Source organism: Stenella coeruleoalba, assembly GCF_951394435.1.
Source record: "Stenella coeruleoalba genome assembly, chromosome: 9".
Taxonomy (NCBI): domain Eukaryota; kingdom Metazoa; phylum Chordata; class Mammalia; order Artiodactyla; family Delphinidae; genus Stenella; species Stenella coeruleoalba.
In genome coordinates this window covers 20,178,701-20,201,935 of record NC_137155.1, presented here as the reverse complement: position 1 = coordinate 20,201,935, position 23,235 = coordinate 20,178,701, and the positions used below count along the sequence as shown (strand labels likewise).

The following is a 23,235-nucleotide window of genomic DNA, read 5'->3' as shown; positions in this document are numbered from 1 at the left end:
GGACTCTAGTGTGTTTGAATGCTTACGGGATATTTAGTGGAAAAGAAAAGATGACAATACACAGCAGAGAGGAATGACCAGTAGAACAAATTTGCTTAGAAGGTGGGATGTAATGGGATCCAGAGCTCGTGTGGTGGGACCAGGCTAGTACTTAACTACCTTGTACTTGACTTTAAATCTGTTGGATATAAATAATCATTTTAGGCTTTTATTCTATGAAGCTTTTATTCCTTCTTAGTTTATTCCCATAGGAATTTCTCATGAACAGTAGCAGCTTATAAATAAGCTATCTATGACATATCTTAAGAAATAAAATGTTAGGTTAATCCGGCACGAGATGTGAAAGAGTGTTTTTTCCTTTCTCAGCAACATCTAGGAGAATAGCAAATGAGCCTTGCTTTTCGCAGTCAGCTTTGAAATAGAAAAAATAAACCTGTTTCAAATGGGATGCTTCCAGATTTACAATGAAATAAACCAGAGAAGCACCCTTTTGCTTTTCAACTAAGAAGTTGTCAGTTCATGTATTTCCCAAATTACTTTTCAGAAATAACTTTTTAACCTTTGTTGTTAAAACAAACCTACTTCAGCAAAGTAGGAATGGAGAAGAGAGCAAATAGTCTAATCCCTATATGGCTCCCTCTATAATGGGGAGCTTAATTTTCCACTGGTGTGAAGAACAGAAAACATGGTTCATGAAAAAAATATAGGTAGACTCAGAGCTTTTTACAAACTCAACTTATTTCAACTATTTACATTAATGCTGATGCTGTAATAACATTGGATGTTCAGTTGTCACATATTGGTCATTGGGAGCTACTTTGTCCTTTCAGCATTACTTTTTACGTTCTTGAAAGCATCTTTGTCCTGAATTTTCCTGCCCTAAGAAATGATATCTGCTACCTTCCAGGGAGTCAGAGGTTAAAATCTGGAGGCTGCTCATGAGAGTTGGTGATAGGCAAAAGTGCTCTGCCAATGTCAGGACACTTACGTATTAACATTATGAGTTTGTATAGATTTTTCTAATAAATTTTTTACAAATCAGGGACCTCCTAAAGAATTGAAGGAAAGAAAATACACTCCCTATCCAATAGTCAACCCTGAAGCTGTACTTCGAGTTCTCCTGTGTGTTCTAACTCCGTGGTGGCTGTAATTCTTTCTTGTGCACCACCTACTGGGAGGTAGTGAGGGGTGAAAAGTGTAACTTCTCCTTCCTGTACATATAATTGCAAGAGTTGCCCTTCACAAGTTCCCAGAATTAGGCCTGTGTTTTAGCATTTTATAGAGCCTTTTACAATGAGATAATTTCCCTTGGAAAACTTTGTCCATAATAGCTTTCATTGTCCAAATGGTTTCCCCCAGGCTAGCCAGCTTTGAGATGTTATCTTCATCATTGATGAATATTCATTACACATCTCTGGATACGCCATTAAGAGCTTGCTTTGTTTTTTCAAACTCTGACTTCCCCCAACTTGTAAATAGCGGCAAAATTATTCTGAAATAATAATAATAAAGCAGCTAACCTTTATGACCAGCTATAACTTCTTTGCCAGAGCTTTATACATATTACCTCATTTAACACTCACATTAGAACCATACGAAGGAGGTTCTATGTTTTCCTTATTTACAACTGAGGAAACTGAGGCTTAGAGAATTTAATTAATATGACTCAGGCAAATTTAAAAAATACTGATGCCTGAATCTCATCCCAGAGATTCTGATTTAGTTGATCTCAGGTGGAGCCTAGGCATCTGTGGGCCCAGGTAATTTTAATGTACTTTCAGAGTTGAGAACCAGTGCTCCAGAGCTATGCTGTCCAAGAGGGTAGCCACTAGCCACATGTGGCTATTTAAATTTAAGTTATTAAAATTAAATAAAATGTAAAAGAAGTTCCTCAGTCACATTAGCCATCCTTTAAGTGCTCAGTAGCCACATGTGGCTAGTGGCTACCATATTGGACAGCACAGATATTGAACATTTCCATTATCAAAGAAAATTCTAGAGATGGGACAGCTTTGCAGAGCCTGTGCACAGCCCATTTCCCCTTGTTGTGTCTTTTTTTCCCCCTTTGGGATTGGGAGAGGGGACTAAGCCACAACATAACTATTTGGAGATATTTGCTTATGAGATCTGAATATGGCTCTTGGTGTATGTAATTAGGTTAGTTCATTCTACATCTCACTTTAACTTTCTTCAAAACAAGAAAAATGATAACCTCAATTCTCTAAAGGATGGTGTGCAGAGGATTTTGCTAGAATGGAGGTTATGATCTTCCTTATATTTTTGACATTTCACGTTCATTCCTCAGGGTAGTTTCCTAAAAGAAGAATTACTGGGTCAACAGGTGTGAATATATTTAATCCTCAGCAAAACAGTTTTTCGGAGAGGTTGTACTAGTTCACTCTTTCATTACTATTATTTGAGAATGTTCTTCCTACTGCTCCATTGACAGAATTGATTATCATTTTTAAAACTTCACTAATTTGAAAGGAAAAATGTGGTGGCTTGTTTTAATTCTTGTTTCTTTATTACTAGAGAGGATGAAGTTTTAACTCCGTTTGCTAAAAATGCCTGTGATCATAGAACGTAAAAGAACAGGATAAACCAGTAGGGTTTTTGCTGGTAGTATGTTTACTGTATAAAAGTAGTCAAAGTGGTACCGAGGACTTTTGTATCTGTTATAATTACTATTTTTGTATCTGCTTTAGTATAGCATTATTTTATTCTTAAAGAGTCTGCTGTAATTTTAAAGAAAAGATATTATCATTGTGTGGTCATTAAGCATAACAGTAATTTTAAATCTAACAGAATTGTTACTTTTTTGTCTGATAAAGTTATTCTTTTTTGTTGTTTTCTGTTGAAAATATCGCAATGAAATGAATTTCTAACAATATATGGCAGTCTTAAAAGTCATTAAAAGAGTCACAAAGGATAAATATTATAACGAAATGCTTAAACATGTCCTTAAATAGTCTTCTTAGGGAAAATGGGCCTTGTTTTTCCTACCATGATTTTTGATAAAGGAACTCTAATGGAGTATGGTAGAGGAAATATTGCAATTCACTGAGTAGAATAATGATTGAATTCACACAGCTAGTTAATATTCCCTCTGGGACTAGAACCCAGGTTTCCAGGCTCCTTGTCAAGTTCCTTTCCACCCTGGAAATCTCCTATTTCAGGTGATCACATAAATGCTAGCATTAGAATAGAAGTATCAGTTTAAGCATAATGCCCTCATTTGTAGGTCATTGATGGACTTACCTAGTCTGTCCAGGTGGCGACAGCTGCTAGAGGTGATGGACAGTTTTACACATTGAAGCAGGTGGAAAGGCTGAGGTCGTTCTGGAGTGGTGGGCTGAGTGAGTGTGGTCAGGGCTCATCTGGAAAGGCCACTCTATGCCAGGAGCTCTCCTCAGTGACCCAAATATGGATGGGGACAGGCACACACACCACACTTGCTCTTGTTGCCCCAGTTTGCTTTCCATTCTAGATAAAGAAGAACTCTGGAAACTTTCTGTAAATAGGAGACACATTTTTGATAACCTGAGGTCCATAGCTATTAGCAATGGCTGGAAAGCAAGCTACAAAAGGGCACAGGGGAGTATATGTATGTAAGGAGAATCTCATGAAGCTTTGTAAACTTCTCTAGGTTCCTGTGATTTCATATACAGAAATCTCTCTCTCTCCATTTTCCTAGCCTTCAGTAACCTACCACAGTAAATTGCTTATAGTGTGTGCTGAGTAATTGTTGAATTGAAATTTCTTAGCAACTTGTTAATGGTCCATTTCTAGAATTTGGGAATAATCTATGAGGTAAATTGAGGCAGAACATCTAAAGGAATGGCAGCAAGGTTAAGTGGCTTAGGAAACTTTCTATTTGTCTACGATTCTTTTAAGTTTTACTAAATACCTTCTTCCTTCTAGGAAGTTTGTGTGTATGTTACTGCCCGAACTTTGACTCTTGGGAGCAAATCACGTATTCAGTGCTTTACTTTCATAAAGGTACTTTTCATTTATTTTTTTACTTTTACATAGTCATTTTTTCCAAATAGCAGCAAAGTAGATAGACTTTAAAGTCTTATTACCTTGTAACAAATTCAATCAGTACATTGTATATCTGTATACCTATATAATACATATTTCCTGAAGAAATTCATGAATGATGAATATTAAGTGAGCTCATTATTTTTAAATTACATTTAAAATAATATTTTGTAATACATTTTTTTCTTGACCTGTGTCTTTTTTCTAAGCCTGTAGACCAATGCTAAGGGATGTATTTGCCCAAAGTGTGTGTGTTTGATTTTTTATTATTACTAACTGAAAGGTACCAATAGATTTAACTTACAAAGGTACATAGGGTTTTAGTTTAAAAGCTTCCATGGTCTCGGTCCTTAACAGGTCTTAGACCTAAGATACATTTATTTCATTTCATACATCTGTGGCCCAAGAAATTGATATGTCAACAGTCAGCCTTGGGGACAGGAGTAAAGTGCCCAAACTCTTCTAGCTCTGTAGTTGGTCACAGAGTGCCCTTTAATAGTTTTAGCCTGAACCATACTAAAGAGTATTTATTTCGCTTGTTTAGTTCCTTAAAATTAGTATTTATATAGTACATACTGTGGGTAGAGTTAAAATTGCTTAAAATTAGAATTTTCAAAATAAAAAAAAAATTTATGCCAGGTCACACCAGAGTTTATTCTTCAGGAGTGCCTAATAGTACCTTCAGAAGTTAGAGATTAAAGTAAAAGAGTTGAATAACTTAATAACGAAGAAAGTAAAAGTAAATTCAGAAGACCTATATCAATGCTTTAATAGTAAAAGTCTGATATTTGTGGAACGTTTTCATACATTTTTCTAATGATTAATCTAATGATTAAAGCCAGAAAATAAAACTTTTCTGAAAGTTTTATTAAGAGCTAATAACCATGATTAAGAGTTAGGAGAGTGGAGAGTGAAGCCCTTAGTAGATAGTCTAACACACTTTCTGAGTCACAGTGAGATTCCTAAGTGATTCAGAGAAGTCTCTGAGGGCCTTAATGACTGCAAGAGTGTGGCAGTGAACCTTGAGGCACGAGGGCCAATGAGCCACCTGGTCTCCACCTCTTGGATCCTTAAGTAGATTTCTTCAGGTCCTTCTATCCCAGCACAACCCACCTTTTAAGGTCTAAGTTTATACATAAGCCCAGAACAACTACTGGCTTGTGACTGCACTCAGGTGATCCGCCTTCAATGCTGATTTTTGGAGAATGATAGGGAACCATGAGCTCTAGGGCTCCAAAGACACTTGCTTTGTCAGTTTCACAGTTACTAAATGCGGAGAGTATGACATGGAGTCACTGCCTTGGGTGGAATTCCAGCTCTTTGTTTCTTAACATCCTTTCTCTGGCTTCACGTTCTCTCTCCACAGGGCACGGCAAGACCTTCACTGCTACTCTTGGGCGTGTTGACTCACGTGTGACAAAGGGCATTACTTTTCTCAGCCTTGGTGAGTGAGAGGCATAGGCGTCTCTCTGCTCTGTCTCTTCCTTCCGGTAACTGTTATGCCTCATTTTCCTCATGCCTCTTTGGGACTCAGGTTGTGATGACTATGACTGACCTTTTTGAAGCCAGATAAGGGAAGGTTTCCTCTGGAACGCACCCCCCCCCAAAAAAATCAGCCTTTTGGCAGGGGGGCGAGGCAATGCATCTCCTTTCTTAGGGAACCTGGGCTGTGGGCTTTCTTATGTTTTTAGTAGGAATCCTAAAATGCCATTTGTTAGTATAAAGATGATGACGGTGAGCGAGAGGTTTCCTAAAAGCCTATGAGAAATAATACGTGATGTTGTCCCTTGATTCTAGAGAGACAAAGGCCCTTGAGAAATTGTCTGTTCCCTGTTGGTAATTGCTAGAAGCTTCTGAGTCCCATAAGTTACTTATGGATCAGCTTGACTGAGTTGTTTTTCATTGAGTAAGTATGGTAAAGGGAACTTCAGTATTTGGCTTAAACATAGTGAGTCCGTAATGAAGACAATAAAGAAGGGGTTTATTGTACCTCCCTACTGAAAGCTGCTGTTCCATGCCAGCTGGGGTGAGGGGCACACACCGGTTAGCATAAGACTAAACAGAACTGCTGTTCGCCTGCATATGGGATATGACCCAATATTTTAAAAAGAAAAGCTTTAGCTTTCAGGTTTAGAGCAGATGGATTCTTGAATATTTTCTTCTTTCCCTGTTTCCCAGCCCATCTACTATCATGACAAAGGTTTAGGAAGGTGTTATGTGAAGGAACTGGGCAAAGTGAGAACCAAAGTGATAAAGACCATAAAAATATTTTTTTGGTGTCTTTTTTAATCGAAGTATAATTGATGTCCAATATTATATTAATTTTAGGTTTACAAATAGTGAGTCAATATTTTTATAGATTATACTCCATTTAAAGTTATTACAAGACAATGGCTATATTTCCCTGTGCTGTACATTCTTATACATAGTAGCTTGTACCTCTTAATCTCCTACCCCTATCTTGCCCGCCCATTCCCTCTCTTCACTGGTAACCACTCGTTTGTTCTCTGTATCTGTAAGTCTGCTTTTGTTTTGTTATACATATTTATTTTATTTTTTAGATTCTACACGTAAGTGATAACATAGCGTATTTGTCTTTCTCTGTCTGACTTATTTCACTGAGCATAATACTCTCTAGGTCCATCCACACTGTTGCAAAAAAAAAATTTTTATTTTGAATTATACTATTGATGAGGAGAGATATCTTATGCTAAGTGGGCCAGTATGTGCCAGTTTTTAATATGAGCTCTGAACCTGTGGGAAGTTGCTTTAGAGAGGCCTGCTTCTACTGCTTCCTGTGGTAAGAAGGATAAATATAAGGTTTCCTGGGTCTGAGACTTGATTCTTATCAGAAATCCTTTATCAGCATCCCATCTCGAGAGTGATGTGGGAAACTCTCCACTAAAAAAACTTAGCCTTTTGTGAGGTCAAAGGTATCCTTCCTCTTCTTACCCCTGGGATTGACTCTTGAAAAGGGCAGGCATGATTTAATCTCTGGTCTTCAGAGCGTGGAGAGGGCAAAAATACTAGAGCTTTGTAAAAATAGGCTATCTCACATTAAGCCATCTTTCCTTCTTTAAACAGATTTTAATATATAGGCACAAAATTGTACCCAAGATTAGAACTATTCTAGAGGTAATTTTTATGACAACAGTATTGCTTTTTGAGTGATGTCTTTTTTGCGATTTATTGCATGGAATTTCCCTGAATTGTCACCCTCTTAAAAGGGGCTTATATTGATTGAAATATTAAAGAATAGAGTTTTGGAGGAAGTTTTCCATGAACCCCAAACACCTGTATATAAGAAAGATATGTTTATATATTAAAAAACTATCATTTTAAAAATTAATACTATATTCTAAGTGTTTTACTTGTTATCTTGATCCTTACAACAATTCTTCTTGGTGACGTTATCCCCATTTTACAGATAATGAAACTGAGTCTCAGAAAGTCTGTGATGTGTGCCCAAGCTTCTTCTAGTGTCTCTTATCAGGGGCACTATATTAGTTTATTGCTGCAATAAGAAATCACCACACATTTAGCCCCTAGATAAATAACACATTGTCTTATGGTTCTGGAGGTGAGAATTCTGCAAGGAGTGAGTCCTGAGGTGTCAAGGTGGGGGCAGAAATGGTTCCTTCTGGAGATTGCAGGGAATAATTCATTCTTTGCCTCCTCCAGCACATAGAGGCTAGCATTTTTTGGCTTGTGACCACATCACTCCAGTCTCTCACATCATCATGTGGTCTTCTCTTCTGTAGTCATGCTCCCTGTTCCTCCCTCTTATAAAACCATTTGTGATTACATTGGGTCCACCTGGATAATCCAGGATTCCACCCCCCCCACCTCAAGATCCTTAATCACATCTACAAGGTCCCTTTTATTACTTAAGGTGACATATTCATAGGCTCTGGGGATTACCATGTGGACACCTTTGGGAGCCATCATTCAGCCTACCACAGGTACTATTGACATTTTTGGTGAGAAAGGAACTTTTGGGTGGGAGGGTCCTGCACATTGAGGGATTTAACCTCCTTGGAGCCCACTTGCTCATCAAATGGCAGTAGGAATCTCCCTTCTACCTGAATAATTGTGACAACTCAGAACACCCTCATGTATTTCCAAATGCCCCCTCTCCCAGGGACATAGTACCACCCTAATTAACTGGCTGAGCTGTAGGGCTAGGAGTTAACCTAGGTCATTTGATGCCTTTCCACTGTGCCCTACTCTATCGTTATTTGTGTTTTTCTACTTATGCATTACCATAATGGTAACATTATTGCAACCACTTGCAATCACTGAATCCACAGTGACTGAAAGGACACTTATAAGTCAGCTGGTTAGAGTTTTACATCCTCTTTCCTTTCCCTTCCACAGAATGCCTTCTGTGTACATTATTAGCATGTATTTCTTTGCTTCTTAGGGGAAAAAGAGTCTAGCTGGCTCACTTATAATCTAAATGTTTCATCTATATGAAATTCACTACTGTTGTATGAGTTTCTTTGTTTTTCTAAGATCCTAGAAAAATTATTGGCAAGGGCTACTTCTACCTTGCCCCCTTCTCCAGAAACCTATTTTTTATACCTTGCCTCAATCTGTATACAAATGTTCTTTGTACAGAAATATCTGGTGCAGGGACTGTGAAGATGTGCATTCTAGGCAGCTTGCTATGCATGGAAACAAATTAGTACTTCACAAAGTGTCAGAATGCCTGCAGAGACTGTTTTGATGAGTATCAATTTAAAGCTTCTTTCGAGAAGATGACAACGATGATGAGCAGTGGGCAGACATAGGAAACTAAATTGTAGAGCTTCCCCCACGTGGCAGAAATTATGCAGGAAATTCCCATGATAAGCTATTTCCAGCCTGTCAGATTAAGGAATAATTCATGTTGCTGGATATTTTTTATTCTAACTTGCTCTCAGAGCTCCTTTAGATTCCTATAAAGCCACAGTTCTCTTAGAAACAAAACTACAGATATAAATTAAGATAACCATGGCTAAATGTCTGAAGAAAATGAGATATTGCTAGGAAGATGGACCGTACTGACATCAGACAGCTTCTTATTACATTGGTCAAAACCTTTGTGTTTTAAGAGGTTCAAAGAAAAATAGGGATACCGTAACGTTGTTGGCTTTATCTGTACCTATACAGCTCTTGCCATGTGGAACTGACTTAAATCTTTCTCTCCCACAGACTATTATGTAGCTGTTTACTTGCCTGGTCATTTCTTTCATCTACTTAACATTCAACATCCAGACCTGATCTGCCACAGTCTGTTTCTGACAGGTATGGCTGTAGTTTTCCCCCTCGTGAACAGGGTGCATTTGGGTTCGTTTTAAAGTTAATATTTATGTTTGGGGCAGAGGGGCTTCTTTTATTTGCTGATCTACTTTTTTTTTTGGCCAGGAAACAGTGAAGTGATTGATATGCTACCTCATAGTCCTTTACAGTCACTGTCAGGATCCCTGGTCCTGGATTGGGGTTCTGGAAAGCTCTATAGGGCACTCCTCAACCAGTCATATTTATTGGAGTTCCTGTGGAACACCCGGCTGGACTGCGAGAAGCTGGCCTTGTTGCACTGTGTGCTCTCATGTGGCCGAGACCCACGGCGACTGGAAGCCAAGGTGGGAATATAGCTTAAATTTAAAAAGTGGCAAATGGACAACACGTGTACATTTAGTAGCTGAAATGAACAGAAGTTATTTTTATTTGGTAACAGTTGAGGTTTACGGTCTCCGTCGTGACTTGAACATATTCTTCGTTTGTGCTCCTTTTTTATGGACACAGACCTCAGACTGGGAGGGCGTGTCTGTTCTTTTCACTCTTCTCTTTTCCATATTGTGAGTAAATGTTAGGAAGTGCTAACAAGGAAGTGCTCAGTAAATAGTTTCTCAAATACCTACTTTTTCTCCTGGTTTGTATTTGGTGTATATCATGAAAAGGACTAAAATCTGGTGGTAAATAAAATCTATTTATGACATTTTAAGTAGAGATACCTCACATTTATATTTCACATTATAGTTTATGAAGCACTTTCATACATCTTATTTAATATTACAGCTATTCTGTGAAGTTGAAGAAACCCCCCATTAGACTTGATTGGGACCAATGGGTGGTTGGTCGATTGAAAAAAGATGGCCTAAATATTTTCTTTTAACCTAAAATATATAAATGTACATTTATTCCTGTATCTTTTGATGTAGATTACGGCCCTTTCTTTGTGTATCAGCTAATTGGAGTTCAAAATCGTTTTTCTTTCATAAAACCACTAAGTAATGTCTTGACTTTCTTTATCTGTACCTGTATGGCTCTTCCAGTTACTTTCTTTTTCTTTTCATTTTATTCCCTAAGGAGGTCAATAGTTTAAAAATCCTCCTTTAAATAGTTTGTGTATATCAGGCAATTTTTTCTTTTATAGTTGTCTCACACCTAGTTTTTTAATAAGTGTTTTAGAGACATGCCTTGGAGTCTTTCCCAAGTTTTCACCTTTTATTGAGCCGCCAGCATTCTTTTTGTATCCATATTTCACTTGTCTATGGTAATACTTTATTAACTTAACTAATTGTGAAAATAAGTACAACTAGCTTGATGAGTAGGTTTGGAAAGGAGAACAATTATTGGCAGGATCAGAAATGCAAGAGTGCCCTATGGCTAGGCAAGCCTCATACCATCAATTCTAAGGTCGGGAACAAGGGGGGGGGGGGGTTTCGTTCCTGCAGCAGGTGAGGATGGTTATAGAGGTTGATTGAGAGAACTGTTGATATAACAGGGATTATACCTTCCTTGATAGCATAGCCATGCTCACAATGATTAAATGGTGTAATTGAGCTGAAATTCAAACACAGGTCTGCTGCCTCCAAGCTCAGTGGTTGAGTTTGGTTTTCTCCTGTATCCATAGCTCTTCACACTGCGACTTTGCTGTAATATGTCCTACTCTAGCAAAAACGAACATTGGATTCAAGAAGGCTTATTTGGATCCCAGTCAAGGGCATTTATTAAAATGATGCATGAAAAGGACCTCATTTATATTTTACCCACACAACCTTACGTTATGTATCTCAGAGATTGTGTAGAAGTGAGTGTGTTCTTAGGCAATTCTAAAAGAGATATAACATTTTAAACTATTCATATATATTTTGTACTTCTTTGGTGGTGGGGGCAGGGTGCAGATTTAAATACCAATAGATTTGTCTTCTTACTTTTTAAAGATTATTCAGTGGATTTCTGAGAACATCTCTGCCTGCCATTCATTTGACCTCATTCAGGAATTTATAATTGGTAGGTGTTGCTGATGGTGCATATTAAGTTGAACCCTTGACCCTTTTGCTTAAGGGAAAGCAGTAAATTGATAATGCCTCAATCTGTCAAAATGCTGTTTAGGAGTGTTTTTTTCATTTTTTTTAAACTCTGTTGTAGTCAGCACCTAATTAAATTTCATTCTCTTGTGGTTTTGTAAGAAGCTGTGGCTGTTCAGAGACTGATGACATATAAGATATGATCTTGATTCTATAACCTTATTAGTGATTTATTTTAAGCGTTGTGTTGGCTGGTTCTGTGCGAAGTGGTTATAACGTCATTTGGATAGATGTAAGTGCCAAATAATTTTTTAAAAATTATTCTCAGTGTAAAAAGTAGAACCTGAACATTTTAATCAGCGGATAGAACCATGATTAGCCTTTTGCAGGTGAAGGATAAGGCAATGAAAACTTTTGTGGGTTGGCTTGTTTGGGTGCATTACAACGTCTACTGCCTTATTCTTCATATTAAAACGTCTTTTTTCCCCACCAAAACTTACTCAGCTTCTTCATATTGGAGCATCTATCCAGAGACAAGTAACATGGATAAACTCTTGCCATACTCCTCACTGCTCACTTGGGATACAGTAAGTTAACACTTTATATTCTTTCTGTAATTAAAACTGATTCACTGCTGTGGGTCAGTTGTAGGACGTTCCCGTCACAGTAACCAAGGTTGTGATTTCATTTCTGTTTTGATGCATAAGGATCTGAATTGGAGTTTTCTGGCAGAAAAATAATAGTGAGTCCTTGCTGTTGGCCAGTTTTATTTACATAAAACAGTAGAACTGAAGGAGAAGGCACAGCATACGTGTTACTCTTCCTACTCCCAAGCAGCATGAAGCCTCTATCATCTTCAGATGGTTTTAGTTTTTAATTTTTTTCAAGCAGCTAGAATAGACGAAAATATTTCTTAGGGTTTTATAAATGAGCAACGGCTGGACCACTGCTGTTATTCTGAGCTGTTCTATTTACTTAGTAGATTAGCACCTTCATGAGCTTTTTTCCCAGCCTTAGAAAGAAAATCTGTGATAACTTTAGAGTGTCAAGATCAGTAAAAGTCAGTAATCTTAAGCAAATCCATGCCATTCAACCTTTTCTTCCTGTTGGTCCAGACTCCCTTCCTTTTAGCTGGGAAGAAGTGTTTCAGGAGAAAACATTGTTCATTTTCTCTTGAATGTGGTTCAGTGAACTGAGCTTTGTTGGATCAGAAGTGAAAACCATGTACAGGCTCCCCCTGAAAAAGGTTCTGCCTCTCCTCCTTTCATATTTAGATGTTAGAACTACTGTGTGCTTAGTCTTGAGGCAGAGGTTTGTATCCAAAAAGCATTTAGAAAAGTGAATTTAATTCAGGTAGCACAGACACAGGAAAATAAGTACTAGGATCAATGGTAACACTTCCCATTTTGTTTTTAGACTATCTAAATATAGTCCTTTAAAAAGGCATATCAGATGTGTTTGATTAATTTTTTTCCTTTTTTTTTGTTTTCTGTGGCTGCGCCACGCGGCACCCAGGATCCTAGTTCCCCGACCAGGGATCTAACCCATGCCCCCTGCAGTGGAAGCGCAGAGTCCTAACCACTAGACTGCCAGGGAAGTCCCATGTTAGAAGAATTTCTAAATTTTTGGTATACGCAATGGTAGTGTTTTCCCAAAGGCCCTTTCTTCTTTGTCTCTCACTGTTAGAGTTCGTAAACTTTCATGCCTCTCTGTAAAACTATAAGGAAAGATCTGAGCTTGTTTCTTCTCCAGGCCCTCATTGTTTGAAGAACCCTTGTCAATATACATGCAGACTCTGTGGTAATGTGGCAGGAAGTTCGCAGGTTAATCCCTACCCCTCCCCCAGAAGCAGGAAATGCACATTTCATCTTCCTCCCCTCACCACCCAATGCTGGCTGTCGCTGTCTTGTGTTCAGTGTCTGGGAGGCCGGGTCTGGACCTCTGGTTCCCAGGGTTGTGTTTAAACATGGTACATGTGTTAGTTGGTTGTTGTGTGAGTGTCATCCTGACAGGTAGTTCTTCACATTTGCATTTCTCCTCCTTTGTGGAGCAGAGGAAATGTGTGGACATACAGAGTGACATCAGGAAGTCCTACAAGAAGTACAGTATGAAAAAACCCAAAGTTTTAACCACTGTGTACAGAGCTTATTTTGGGGTTTATCATGTTGCTTTAGACTTCTTGCGGTTGGAGTAGGTTACCTTAAAGGTCTCTCCTAATCCTGAAATTCTATGAGCCTATGATTTTCTTTAGCAATGATGTAAATCATTTTCTTTTCTCTAATCTGCATATGCTCTTAATGCTATACCCTTAATAAATAAATTTCATACTTCTGTATGGAGACAGATTATTTCTGTAAATAACTGAATTGGGTTTTTTAAGATACTAGAAAATATTGTGTCTTACAGATAGATAATCCTGAATTATGCTTTGCAGACAGTGAGCCTTGTTATACTTATTTGAAGATGCTATTTATAACCTAGAGCTGTAGTGAAATTTCTGTTGCTGAGTAGTGATAAGTGAAGCATACATAGATTTTTATTACAGGCTTTCTCCTGGCCAGTGGAGGACTCAGTTGTTTGAATGTTCTGGAAGTTTATTTCTCCATCCCTGTGATGCCCTTTTTCTCAGAAATATTGTATGTCAATAAAATCCAGGACATTTAAGTTCTAAACAAATACCAGGTTTCATTTGTATTTTCTTATATATCATCTACTTAGTTTTTAGGAAATGAAAGAGGAATTGACTAGTTGACAGGTTAATATACATAATTAACATGGAAACACACTTTTTAAAATAAATAAGTGGCAATTTTGTCAGTTTATCTTTTTATTTAAATTTCTGTTTTAATGCTCACTAGTTAGCAGAATGTTATAATTTGGACTTCCTGATATGAATTGCGTCTTGCACATTTGCCGTGGTGATCTTGCTAGGTAAACACTTTATGGGGATCTCTTATTTCCGAAATCACGGTAGAGGATGAGGTGCAGAACAGTTTTCCACTGAGGTCAAAAAAGAATCCCATTAGTGAGGCAGGGACCAACTATAATACATTTAAGTGAAAGAGAAGAAGAGGGAGGAAGGAGTAAAAGGAAAGTGTCCACCTTATTATTATACTTGATGGTGCAAATATAATTTGCCTCCTTTTTTCTTAAATAGAAATGTGTAAATAATACATTATTTACTCTGTATTTCTTCATAATAGTTTATCCTTTCCTTTAGTGACACTGTCAACTATTATAATCATAACTTTACAGAATATTTCCCTTCCCGAGGCAAGAGATAGGCTGTGTTCACTGGTATTTATAAACCCCAAGTTTTATTTAAAGTAGAGGTTACCAAACTGGGAGCTGCCCTCAGCTTCTGTCTGCACGGAAGACACTTCCTGAAGGCTCGGGCTGGGGGTAGTTGATACGTTTAGCAGTTGTGTGTATGTTTTTCCCCCACCACAGGAAATTCCTGGAATAACCCTTGTGACAGAAGAGATTCCGTTGCCTCTTATGAAGGTAAGTGCTTACAGTGAGAGACAAAAAGCCCAGACCTGCGTGGCTTCCTTGCTGGCCTCACGGTCGCCTGCCCCGAGTGTCACGGTGGTTCCAAAAGGGATTGTAAACTGTCAGGGGAGGATGCTGCAAGGGGTAAGGCTAGTTGTCTAGGCAGTCCTTCCTAAATGGTAGTCACCAGCGACGATACCAGGGCAATGCTTAGGAATGCTCTTTGAAGAGGGAGGTTTTCTGAAGACAGAGAACTACAGGGCTCGATGTGAAGTGTATGGAAGTCATACTTCCCACTGTGCCTCAAACCAATCCATGCTGGAGGAGTTCTTGCACATTTTCTTGAGCAGACCTGGGAGCTGTTTTTTACTTCACTTGCATTGTCACCCCCTCACACACACACACACACATACGCACAGACACACAGAATCTTAAAACCATTAAGTAACCTGGGCTGGGATTAACTCATTTCCTTCTCGTTCTGAGAACAGTGTTTCTGTTTCTCAAGAGTGACCTGCTCGGGCTGTCCCTGTGGTCTCAGCACACACCTTCCTCCTGCCCACCACGCAGCAGCGTTAGTGTCCCTCTACAGTCTGGTGGTTTCAGAGGAGTTTCTGGTACAATAGGGAGGGTGGGGTGGGTGAGCAGAGAAGAATGTGTATGTAGTTAAAACCGAGGAGTATTTTAACATAGTTTTCTTGAAGCTCCTTTGTTGTTTTTGGCATTGCCTCCTGTTAATTATAGCTTGGTGTGTGCTGGGAAATCTCAACTTTTGGCAGCAGGCAGCCTAGTATGCTGCTGCCTTTTACTATTTACATTTGATTCTTTTGGACCCACAAAGGGCAGGGCAGGCTCAGGCAGCTGAGGGAAAGCCTTGGACGTTTGAGGTCACGGTGATGCCCTGGGGGTGAAAGAGGGCTGACTGGGGCAGGTTTAGTGGTTCTGGGTTTTGGTCCTAAGAATGGTCCTTTAAGGGGAGATGGACAAGAGATGTATCTAGGCAGCAGAGTGAGACAACTGTGAAGGTTTATAAAAGCAGGAAGACGAGGGAAAAGAAAGGTTTGATTAATAGCTTAAAAGATTCTTATTAAGAGCCTCCATCCTTTCATTTTATTGTTTCTGCTTTTACCACTAGTCCAGAAAATCCATACTGTGTTTAATGGACACACAATAAACCAGTGAAGGAAATTTTAAAAAGAAAGCAATGTCACTCTACAGTGACATTCTACAGTTCCTAACATATTGTCTCTTTGCCCCGTTTCCTCTTGGTCTTTGTCATAGGTTTGCATGTTTTACCTAGTAGTAATGGCCATCTAGTGATATTTAATAAAGATTATGTATTATAATATATCATACACATTTTCATGTTGGTACATAAACTTCATAATTTTCATAATTATGGTTTCTAATGACTCCATAGGTTTCCACTGTGTTGCTGTGTCTTAGTTTACTTAATCATTCTTCTGTTTTGAGACATTTAATTTGTCTCTAGCCCCCATTAAAAAAATTTTTTTTTGCTATTAAAAATAATGTGGCAGGGCTTCCCTGGTGGCGCAGTGGTTGGGAATCCGCCTGCCAATGCAGGGGACATGGGTTCGTGCCCCGATCTGGGAAGATCCCACATGCCGCGGAGCGGCTAGGCCCCTGAGCCATGGCGGCTGAGCCTGCGCGTCTGGAGCCTAGGCCCGCGTACCACAAAAAAAAAAAAAAAAAAAAAAAAATAATGTGGCAGTGAATACTTTTATGTAGTTTTTTTGTGTGTATGTGATTTATTCCCTTAAGGTTAAATGCCCAGTAGTATTATTGGGTGAAAGGCTATGACAATTTTTATAGCTTTTGATTCTTATTGCCAAGTTGATATTCAAAAAATGTTGTGATCATTTACACTGTTACAGGGGATTTATGAGTTTATTGGTTTTACTATAACCTTACATTATTGTGTATTTTCCTTTAAAAAATTAAGTAAGTATAAAAGAGTGATGGGAAGGTTCTCAAACTTTTTACCAATTGCCTTATTCTAAGAATACAATTTGCCTCTGCTTGGGAACAAAATAGCTTATTTTTGCACTCTCTGATTTTTTCTTTTTTTTTTTCTATTTGTGTGTGTGTGTGTGTGTGTAAAATTATGTTTTTATGCAGTTCATTCTTCTTCCTTCTTGATATTCACATTGCCTTCTCCTCACTTTTTTCTCCTCTCCCCTAATTACCCTTAGCATTTGGCTCTGCAGAGGGTTGTTTCCCATTAACTGTTCCCAAACATGCTTGGAAGCTCTTCCGAGACTCCACATACGTTCATGTGTTAGTAAGAAGTGTTAACGTAGGACAAGTGTGAGCTGTAGATCTCTTCACTGTCCTCTCCACGCAGACACAGTCCATCAGGGAAGGCAGAGGAATGCTGCCGGGATTTGCCTTGGGCTCAGGAGAAGATGTCACTGGGTTTGGTGGCCAGCTCCACCCGAATCCCCCACTGCCATCACTAATCATCCCTTCCAGTTCACAGGACACCTGGTCCTGAGAGCTCTCATTTGTTTCCCCATCTCTGCTTGCATAATACCTCTCAGAATAAGCAGCTGCCTTTGACCTAGTTCTGCAATTCCCAGCCTAATTATATTGCAGTGGATCTGGTTGCAGTGGCATATCCCACCTACTTTTCCTCCCTCCCCAGCCCGTTATGTGACTGTTCTTGCAGCTTCCCCATAGGAGTTGGCTTTGAGCACCCTTGACCTGAAACACAAGTTACCTTTCGAAGGCATGCTTGCTGCAGGACTTTCCACGAGGCCCAAGGGACCCCAGACTACTCTGACCACACTTGCTTCCATCCTGCTTGGAAGATGACTGCCCTGATAAGGAGTCTGAAGAGGGAAGAGCAAAATGAAACTAGATGAGCACTTCCCTTCTGCTCTCTCTGCCAATAAGTTTAGTGTGAAGTGAAGCACTTGACAAATGTTTAACATATGAACATCGAATTTCATTGGTTTATACCAGTGTATCACCTGAAAGACAAAAGCCTTCCTTTATAGAATGGTTTCCAAAAGAATTTTAAAAAAATGAAACGAAATGTATGTTAAAACAAGGCCCTCACCTTAAAAAGGAATGTCATCAAGAATGGCCTTCCTAAGAATGAATTTATCTCTTCCACGGGAAGTCATGTAAGGATTAAAAAAAAAAGAAACCATAGCTTACTTGAATATCAAGAATGGAGAAATGGAGTATTTTTATTAAAGTATTGTTAAGCCAGACATCTTTAGTTTCATTTTATAAAGTAAGGAAGCCTTTAATTTAATCATTTGTGTAGCGACTATTAACTATCTGACCTAGAGACTGGGAAGGAGAAAGACTTCAAGCCCCGTCCCAGTTATGGCCACTCCAAGTGAGGGCATTGCTGCAGTGTCCATCAGGGGTCTAGATGCCCCTGAGCAATTGCGGAAAGAGTGGTTGGCACCTGTGCTGTTCTCCATTCAGAGACTGGTTCACTTAATTATGCTTCTCTGAAACACTTAAAAAGTGTTTAAAAAATACTTTTTTGGGCAGAGCATGACTATAATTAAGCATCTAATGAAACACAAAAGACACTCTTTTCCTTGACCCTCTCAGTACAGACAGCCACCATCACTTAAAGAAAATGTTTCTTAGAGATCCAACGTATCAACAATCGCAGTGTAGAAACTTACAGTTTTTAAAAATGAGAATGAAAAAAAAAAAATGAGAATGGTTGCTTTGACAACAATGTAGCATTAACAGAAATGTCAATTGGTTATGTGGGAAATATTGACTTTCCAAAGTTTAGTTTGTACATATGTGATCTTGTGATATAACTAGAAATATATATTTGGTCTTCTTCCATGGTTCCCTGCACAGAGCTCCTAAAATCCTTGTAATTTCCTAAGTGATAAAAGCTATAAGTGCACCTTTTGTTATAATGTTTACTGTTTGTTCCAGTTCCTGAAGTAGCTCCAGAGTACAAAGGTGAAAAGAATGTCTTTTATTATTCCTAACAAGCCCCTTCCAGCCACACCTGAGTTTGTTAATGAGGTGGAAAGCACCTAAGGATGGAGCTGGTTGCCAGGAAAACTAACCATGTGATTAGAAGGTTGGCACTTTGAGCCCTCTACCACCACTACCTTCCAAGGCCAGAGTGGCTGGAGATGGAGTCCAGTCACCAACGTCCAGTGATTTAACCCATCATGCCTATGTAATGGAGCCTCCATAAAGAACCCTAACTGAAGACCTTCTGGGTTGGATGAATATACGGAGGTGCAGGGCTGGGGGTCCTGTGCCTGGAGAGGGCACGGAACCTCAGAGCCCATTCCCACACGGCCTGCCCCACGCATCTCTCTTCAATCTGGCTCTTAACTGAGTTGTATACTTTTATAATCAACTGGTATATAGTAAGTAAACTGTATTCCTGAGTTCCATGAGCCTCTGTAACAAATTCTAGAGCCCATGAAGGGGGTGCTGGGAACCTCGGATTGATAGGCAGGCAGTCAGAATCACAGGTAACAGCACGGGCCTGTGATTAGCATCTGAAATGGGGGGCAGTCTTGTGGGACTGAGCCCTCAACCTGTGGGATCTGACAGTATCTCCAGGTAATGTAGGACACCCTGCTGGCATTGGAGAATTGATGGATGTGGAGAAAAAAACCCCACGTTTGGTGCCCAGAAGTGAAATATGCTGTGAATAGACTGTTGTAGAGAAAAAACAAGAGTTATTCCTATACAACATATTTTTGGGGACAGAGTGTTATGGCACGTTCAAGTAATATTGTAAAAACATAATTTTAATGATTTTACAAAGAAACACAACTTACTAGAGATAGAGCAGCAGGCTGGTAACTTCATTCCTGTCATATCTGTAGAGATGAGGGTACCTTCAGTTTACTTCTCAGATGATGAAATTGAGGAACAGACCCAGGATCAAGAATTCTCGTTTTTGTCTCTCTCCTACAGCCACTAGGCTGTGCTGCTTTTATTCATAGTTTAGTTGAAGACATAATGTTTAATTCTTAAGGTTGAGAGGAGGGAACTGTCTTAGCATTGGCTTTCTCAGGATATATGCTGATTGCGAGATGGAATAGTTTAGAGCCATATTTAGGGAGTTACATGAAAAATTACATCTCATTAAAAATGGCTAAGAGTACTACCCAGCTGTGCAAAGACGAGAGATATTTTTTCTAAATGTTGGAAAGAAGGAGGAAGTCCACTTATAAATAGGAGAACTTGGCCTTACAACATGCAGTCCCCTTGGCAGGAAGCCTCAGGAGTTCCGGTCGCTGGTCCTCTGTGTGGATGGCCTGCTTACAGCATCTTGGCCTAGTATGGTACCTTACTAGCCTTATGGACACAAAGACATTTCTATTTGATTCTGTCTGTGCTGGAGGTAGTAGGTCCCTGTGTTTCTCTGGGCTGCAAGTAAAAGCTGATACTGAGATGGTATCCACTGAAGAGCCAAGTTGGATTGATGCTTTACCTCTGCTAGTTGAGCCCTGATAGGAAGGGTAAAGTTTCTCTCTGAGTTGGCTTCCTCTTCTGTAAAAGAAGATGCTGGTTCATCAGCAGATGTAGGATCAAAGCCAGAGGGCCTTTAAGAAATGAAAGGCAGGGCTTCCCTGGTGGCGCAGTGGTTGAGAGTCCGCCTGCCGATACAGGGGATATGGGTTCGTGCCCCGGTCCGGGAAGATCCCACATGACGGTCCGGGAAGATCCCACATGCCGCTGAGTGGCTAGGCCCGTGAGCCATGGCCGCTGAGCCTGCGCGTCCGGAGCCTGTGCTCTGCAACGGGAGAGGCCACAACAGTGAGAGAGGCCCGCGTACTGAAAAAGAAAAAAAAAAAAAAAGAAATGCAGATTTTTTTTTTCTGGCAGTAATTTGCAGCTGAGCCCGTAAGTACCACAGGGCTTTTTTTCTTCCTTTTTTTTTTTTTTTTTTTTTTTAGCGGTATGCGGGCTTCTCACTGTTGTGGCCTCTCCCGTTGCGGAGCACAGGCTCCGGACGCGCAGGCTCAGCGGCCACGGCTCACGGGCCCAGCCGCTCCGCGGCATGTGGGATCTTCCCGGACTGGGGCACGAACCCACGTCCCCTGCATCGGCAGGCGGAGTCTCAACCACTGCGCCACCAGGGAAGCCCTTTCTTCCTTTTTAAAGAAAAAAAATCAAAATTATTTCCCACATAAATGGGAAACAGTCCCTTAATGAAACCTGTTGGTCTGTTTGTTCAATTAATAGTTGTGATGGGCTACATTTGGTAATTATTTCATGTCATCCTAAGAGACAAAATAAGATTATTTCTCAAGAAGAGACTTGGAATAATTTTCCTTCCTTTAAAATCAAAATTTAAAACTCCCCCTGTGCAGGGAAGTGCTTCTGGGTCATTCCTTGAGGATCTGATGGCTTCTAACACCAGAGTCTCCCAGAAGTAGCTAAATTTACGGGTATTTTTCTTAGAAAGCATTTTTGTGTATTTGAAAGCTTTATAAGCTCTTTTCAGGAAGCTGGCGATGTGCTTCAGACTCTTGTGGCTTTCACTTTGCTGTTGTCCCTGATGAATAGTGCTTAGTATTCAACTAGTTCTGTAAGTGCTGGTTGACGGAAAGGAGTGGCTTTCTGTGCTCCCAGGTTGGCTGCTAGGGTGTGACTGTGTAGCTCCCATGCCCTCTTCCCCCCGTACCATGCTATAACAGCTAACCTTTTACCTTGGAGCCTCTTTTACTCTCTGCATCAATGAGCATGCTGGTGTTACTTTGGCTTTTGAGATCCTTTGAAGATTGGTCCTAACCTCCTCTCTGACCCTGTCTCCTATTATGTCACAACACAATTGCAAGTCTTCAGACAGCTGGTTCTTCATCAGCCTTTAAGCCAGAGATGTAGATGAGAACCTTTGAGGGTGGGAGGGAGACTGGGATTACCTGTATATGCTCAAGCGTGTTCTCAGCCCAGGCTGAATAGTCGGCTTGCCTGGGGACGGTCGAAAACTCATGAGGCTCAGGTTACACCCCATACCAGTTAGGATTCTAGGGGATGGGACCCAGGTGGTTGCTGAGGTCGGTCGTTACACCCTAGAGGCAGATATCTTCACCACAGAGAGTGAAGGGGGCTGTGGGTTGTGTTCTCTGCTTTCTCTAAAGCTCTGTCTCTGATCTAAACCCAGAATCCACATTCCGCTCTCTCAGTCTTTGCTCATTTCCTCAGAGCCCCACCTAGAATATCCTCTCTTCACCCTTCATTTACATATCCATTTTCATCCTCTGGGTCTTAGCTATTTCCCATACTTCCAAACAGACCTCCCAATTTGTAATGGTGTCTGAATTTTCATTACTTAAGAAATTGCATCACTTACGTACTAGCTACCAAGTAATGACCTATGCCACTGTTTTCTCTGTACTCCCTCAATATCTGTATCATAACATCCAGCCCAGTGACCTCCTTGAAAGACCTACACATTTATATTACAATATTTCTGGGGCTTTTGGCTAATAGTGTTCCTTACTTAAATGTAAGTTGTTTTTGTTTTAAAACTTAGATAATTTTTCCTTCTAACTCAGTAGTTTTGAACTATTTTAGGCCATGGATTCCTTTGACAGTCTGATATAAACTGTAGACCTTCTCCCCCGAAAAGTGCTCATACAAACACATACTCCATTTTACATATAATCAGTGGGCTCAGAAGCCCCTCTGAAGCATGTCCTTGGACTTGTTTTGTCTGCTTATTCTCAACTCAAGACAAGGGTCTGAGGAAAGGGATTTCTTAATGGGGGTATGAGAAGAAGATAGTTTGGGAGAGAACCTTTCTTGGGAGCCACAGTGTGAGTATGAGAGTGGGGTCTTCTGAGAGGAGGATGACTTTGGCCTGAGGGGAAGAGGGCCTTGCACAGGTAGAAGGACACCAGCGTCCCTCCCCTTGCTCTGTGCTAGACAAGATTGGGTGGACGACGCACTGGGACTCCAGTGGCCAAGCAGGCAGAGCTAATAGTGGAAATGACCACTAGATGTCACCACAACACCACTTAGTTTGCTGGCTTTTGGCACTAGTTGCGTGAACTCAGATGTAGAATAGCAAGAAAGCTGTAGTGATTTCCTGTTAGGGACTGAATTCTGCCAAATGTCGGCAGGATTTGCTTTCATTATTGTTTTTTCAATATAAGGAGGACCAAAGGGTGGATAAAGGTATATTCATTATAAATATATGGAAAGGGAAAGAAAAGATGAATGAGATAGGTCAAGTGGAGAGTGGGACCTGACGCCTTGGTTCTGATTTCCTCTAGAAACGACAATTTCTTGGAAATAGCCTTTCCTGTCTCTGTGAGAATGGATGTCAGCTGAACGGGCTTTTCAGCTAACTAATTTCCTTTTTTTTTTTTCTAACATCTTTATTGGAGTATAATTGCTTTACAATGGTATGTTAGTTTCT

The 23,235-nt window shown here is 39.9% G+C and overlaps 1 protein-coding gene across 5 annotated transcripts in view; it reads left to right on the top strand.

Annotated features, from left to right (window-relative positions):
• GSAP (gamma-secretase activating protein) overlaps positions 1-23,235 on the top strand; it is an 89,561-nt gene that overhangs the window by 36,142 nt on the left and 30,184 nt on the right. For all 5 annotated transcript variants that reach the window (XR_013829804.1, XM_079931707.1, XM_079931706.1 and 2 more), the window contains 7 exons: positions 3,922-3,999; positions 5,408-5,485; positions 9,238-9,330; positions 9,451-9,668; positions 11,253-11,322; positions 11,844-11,926; positions 14,790-14,843. Coding sequence is in view for 4 of the 5 variants with exons in the window: in XM_079931707.1 (XP_079787833.1) it covers positions 3,922-3,999; positions 5,408-5,485; positions 9,238-9,330; positions 9,451-9,668; positions 11,253-11,322; positions 11,844-11,926; positions 14,790-14,843 (674 nt within the window). In the remaining variant the exon portion in view is untranslated. The remainder of the gene's footprint in view (positions 1-3,921; positions 4,000-5,407; positions 5,486-9,237; positions 9,331-9,450; positions 9,669-11,252; positions 11,323-11,843; positions 11,927-14,789; positions 14,844-23,235) is intronic.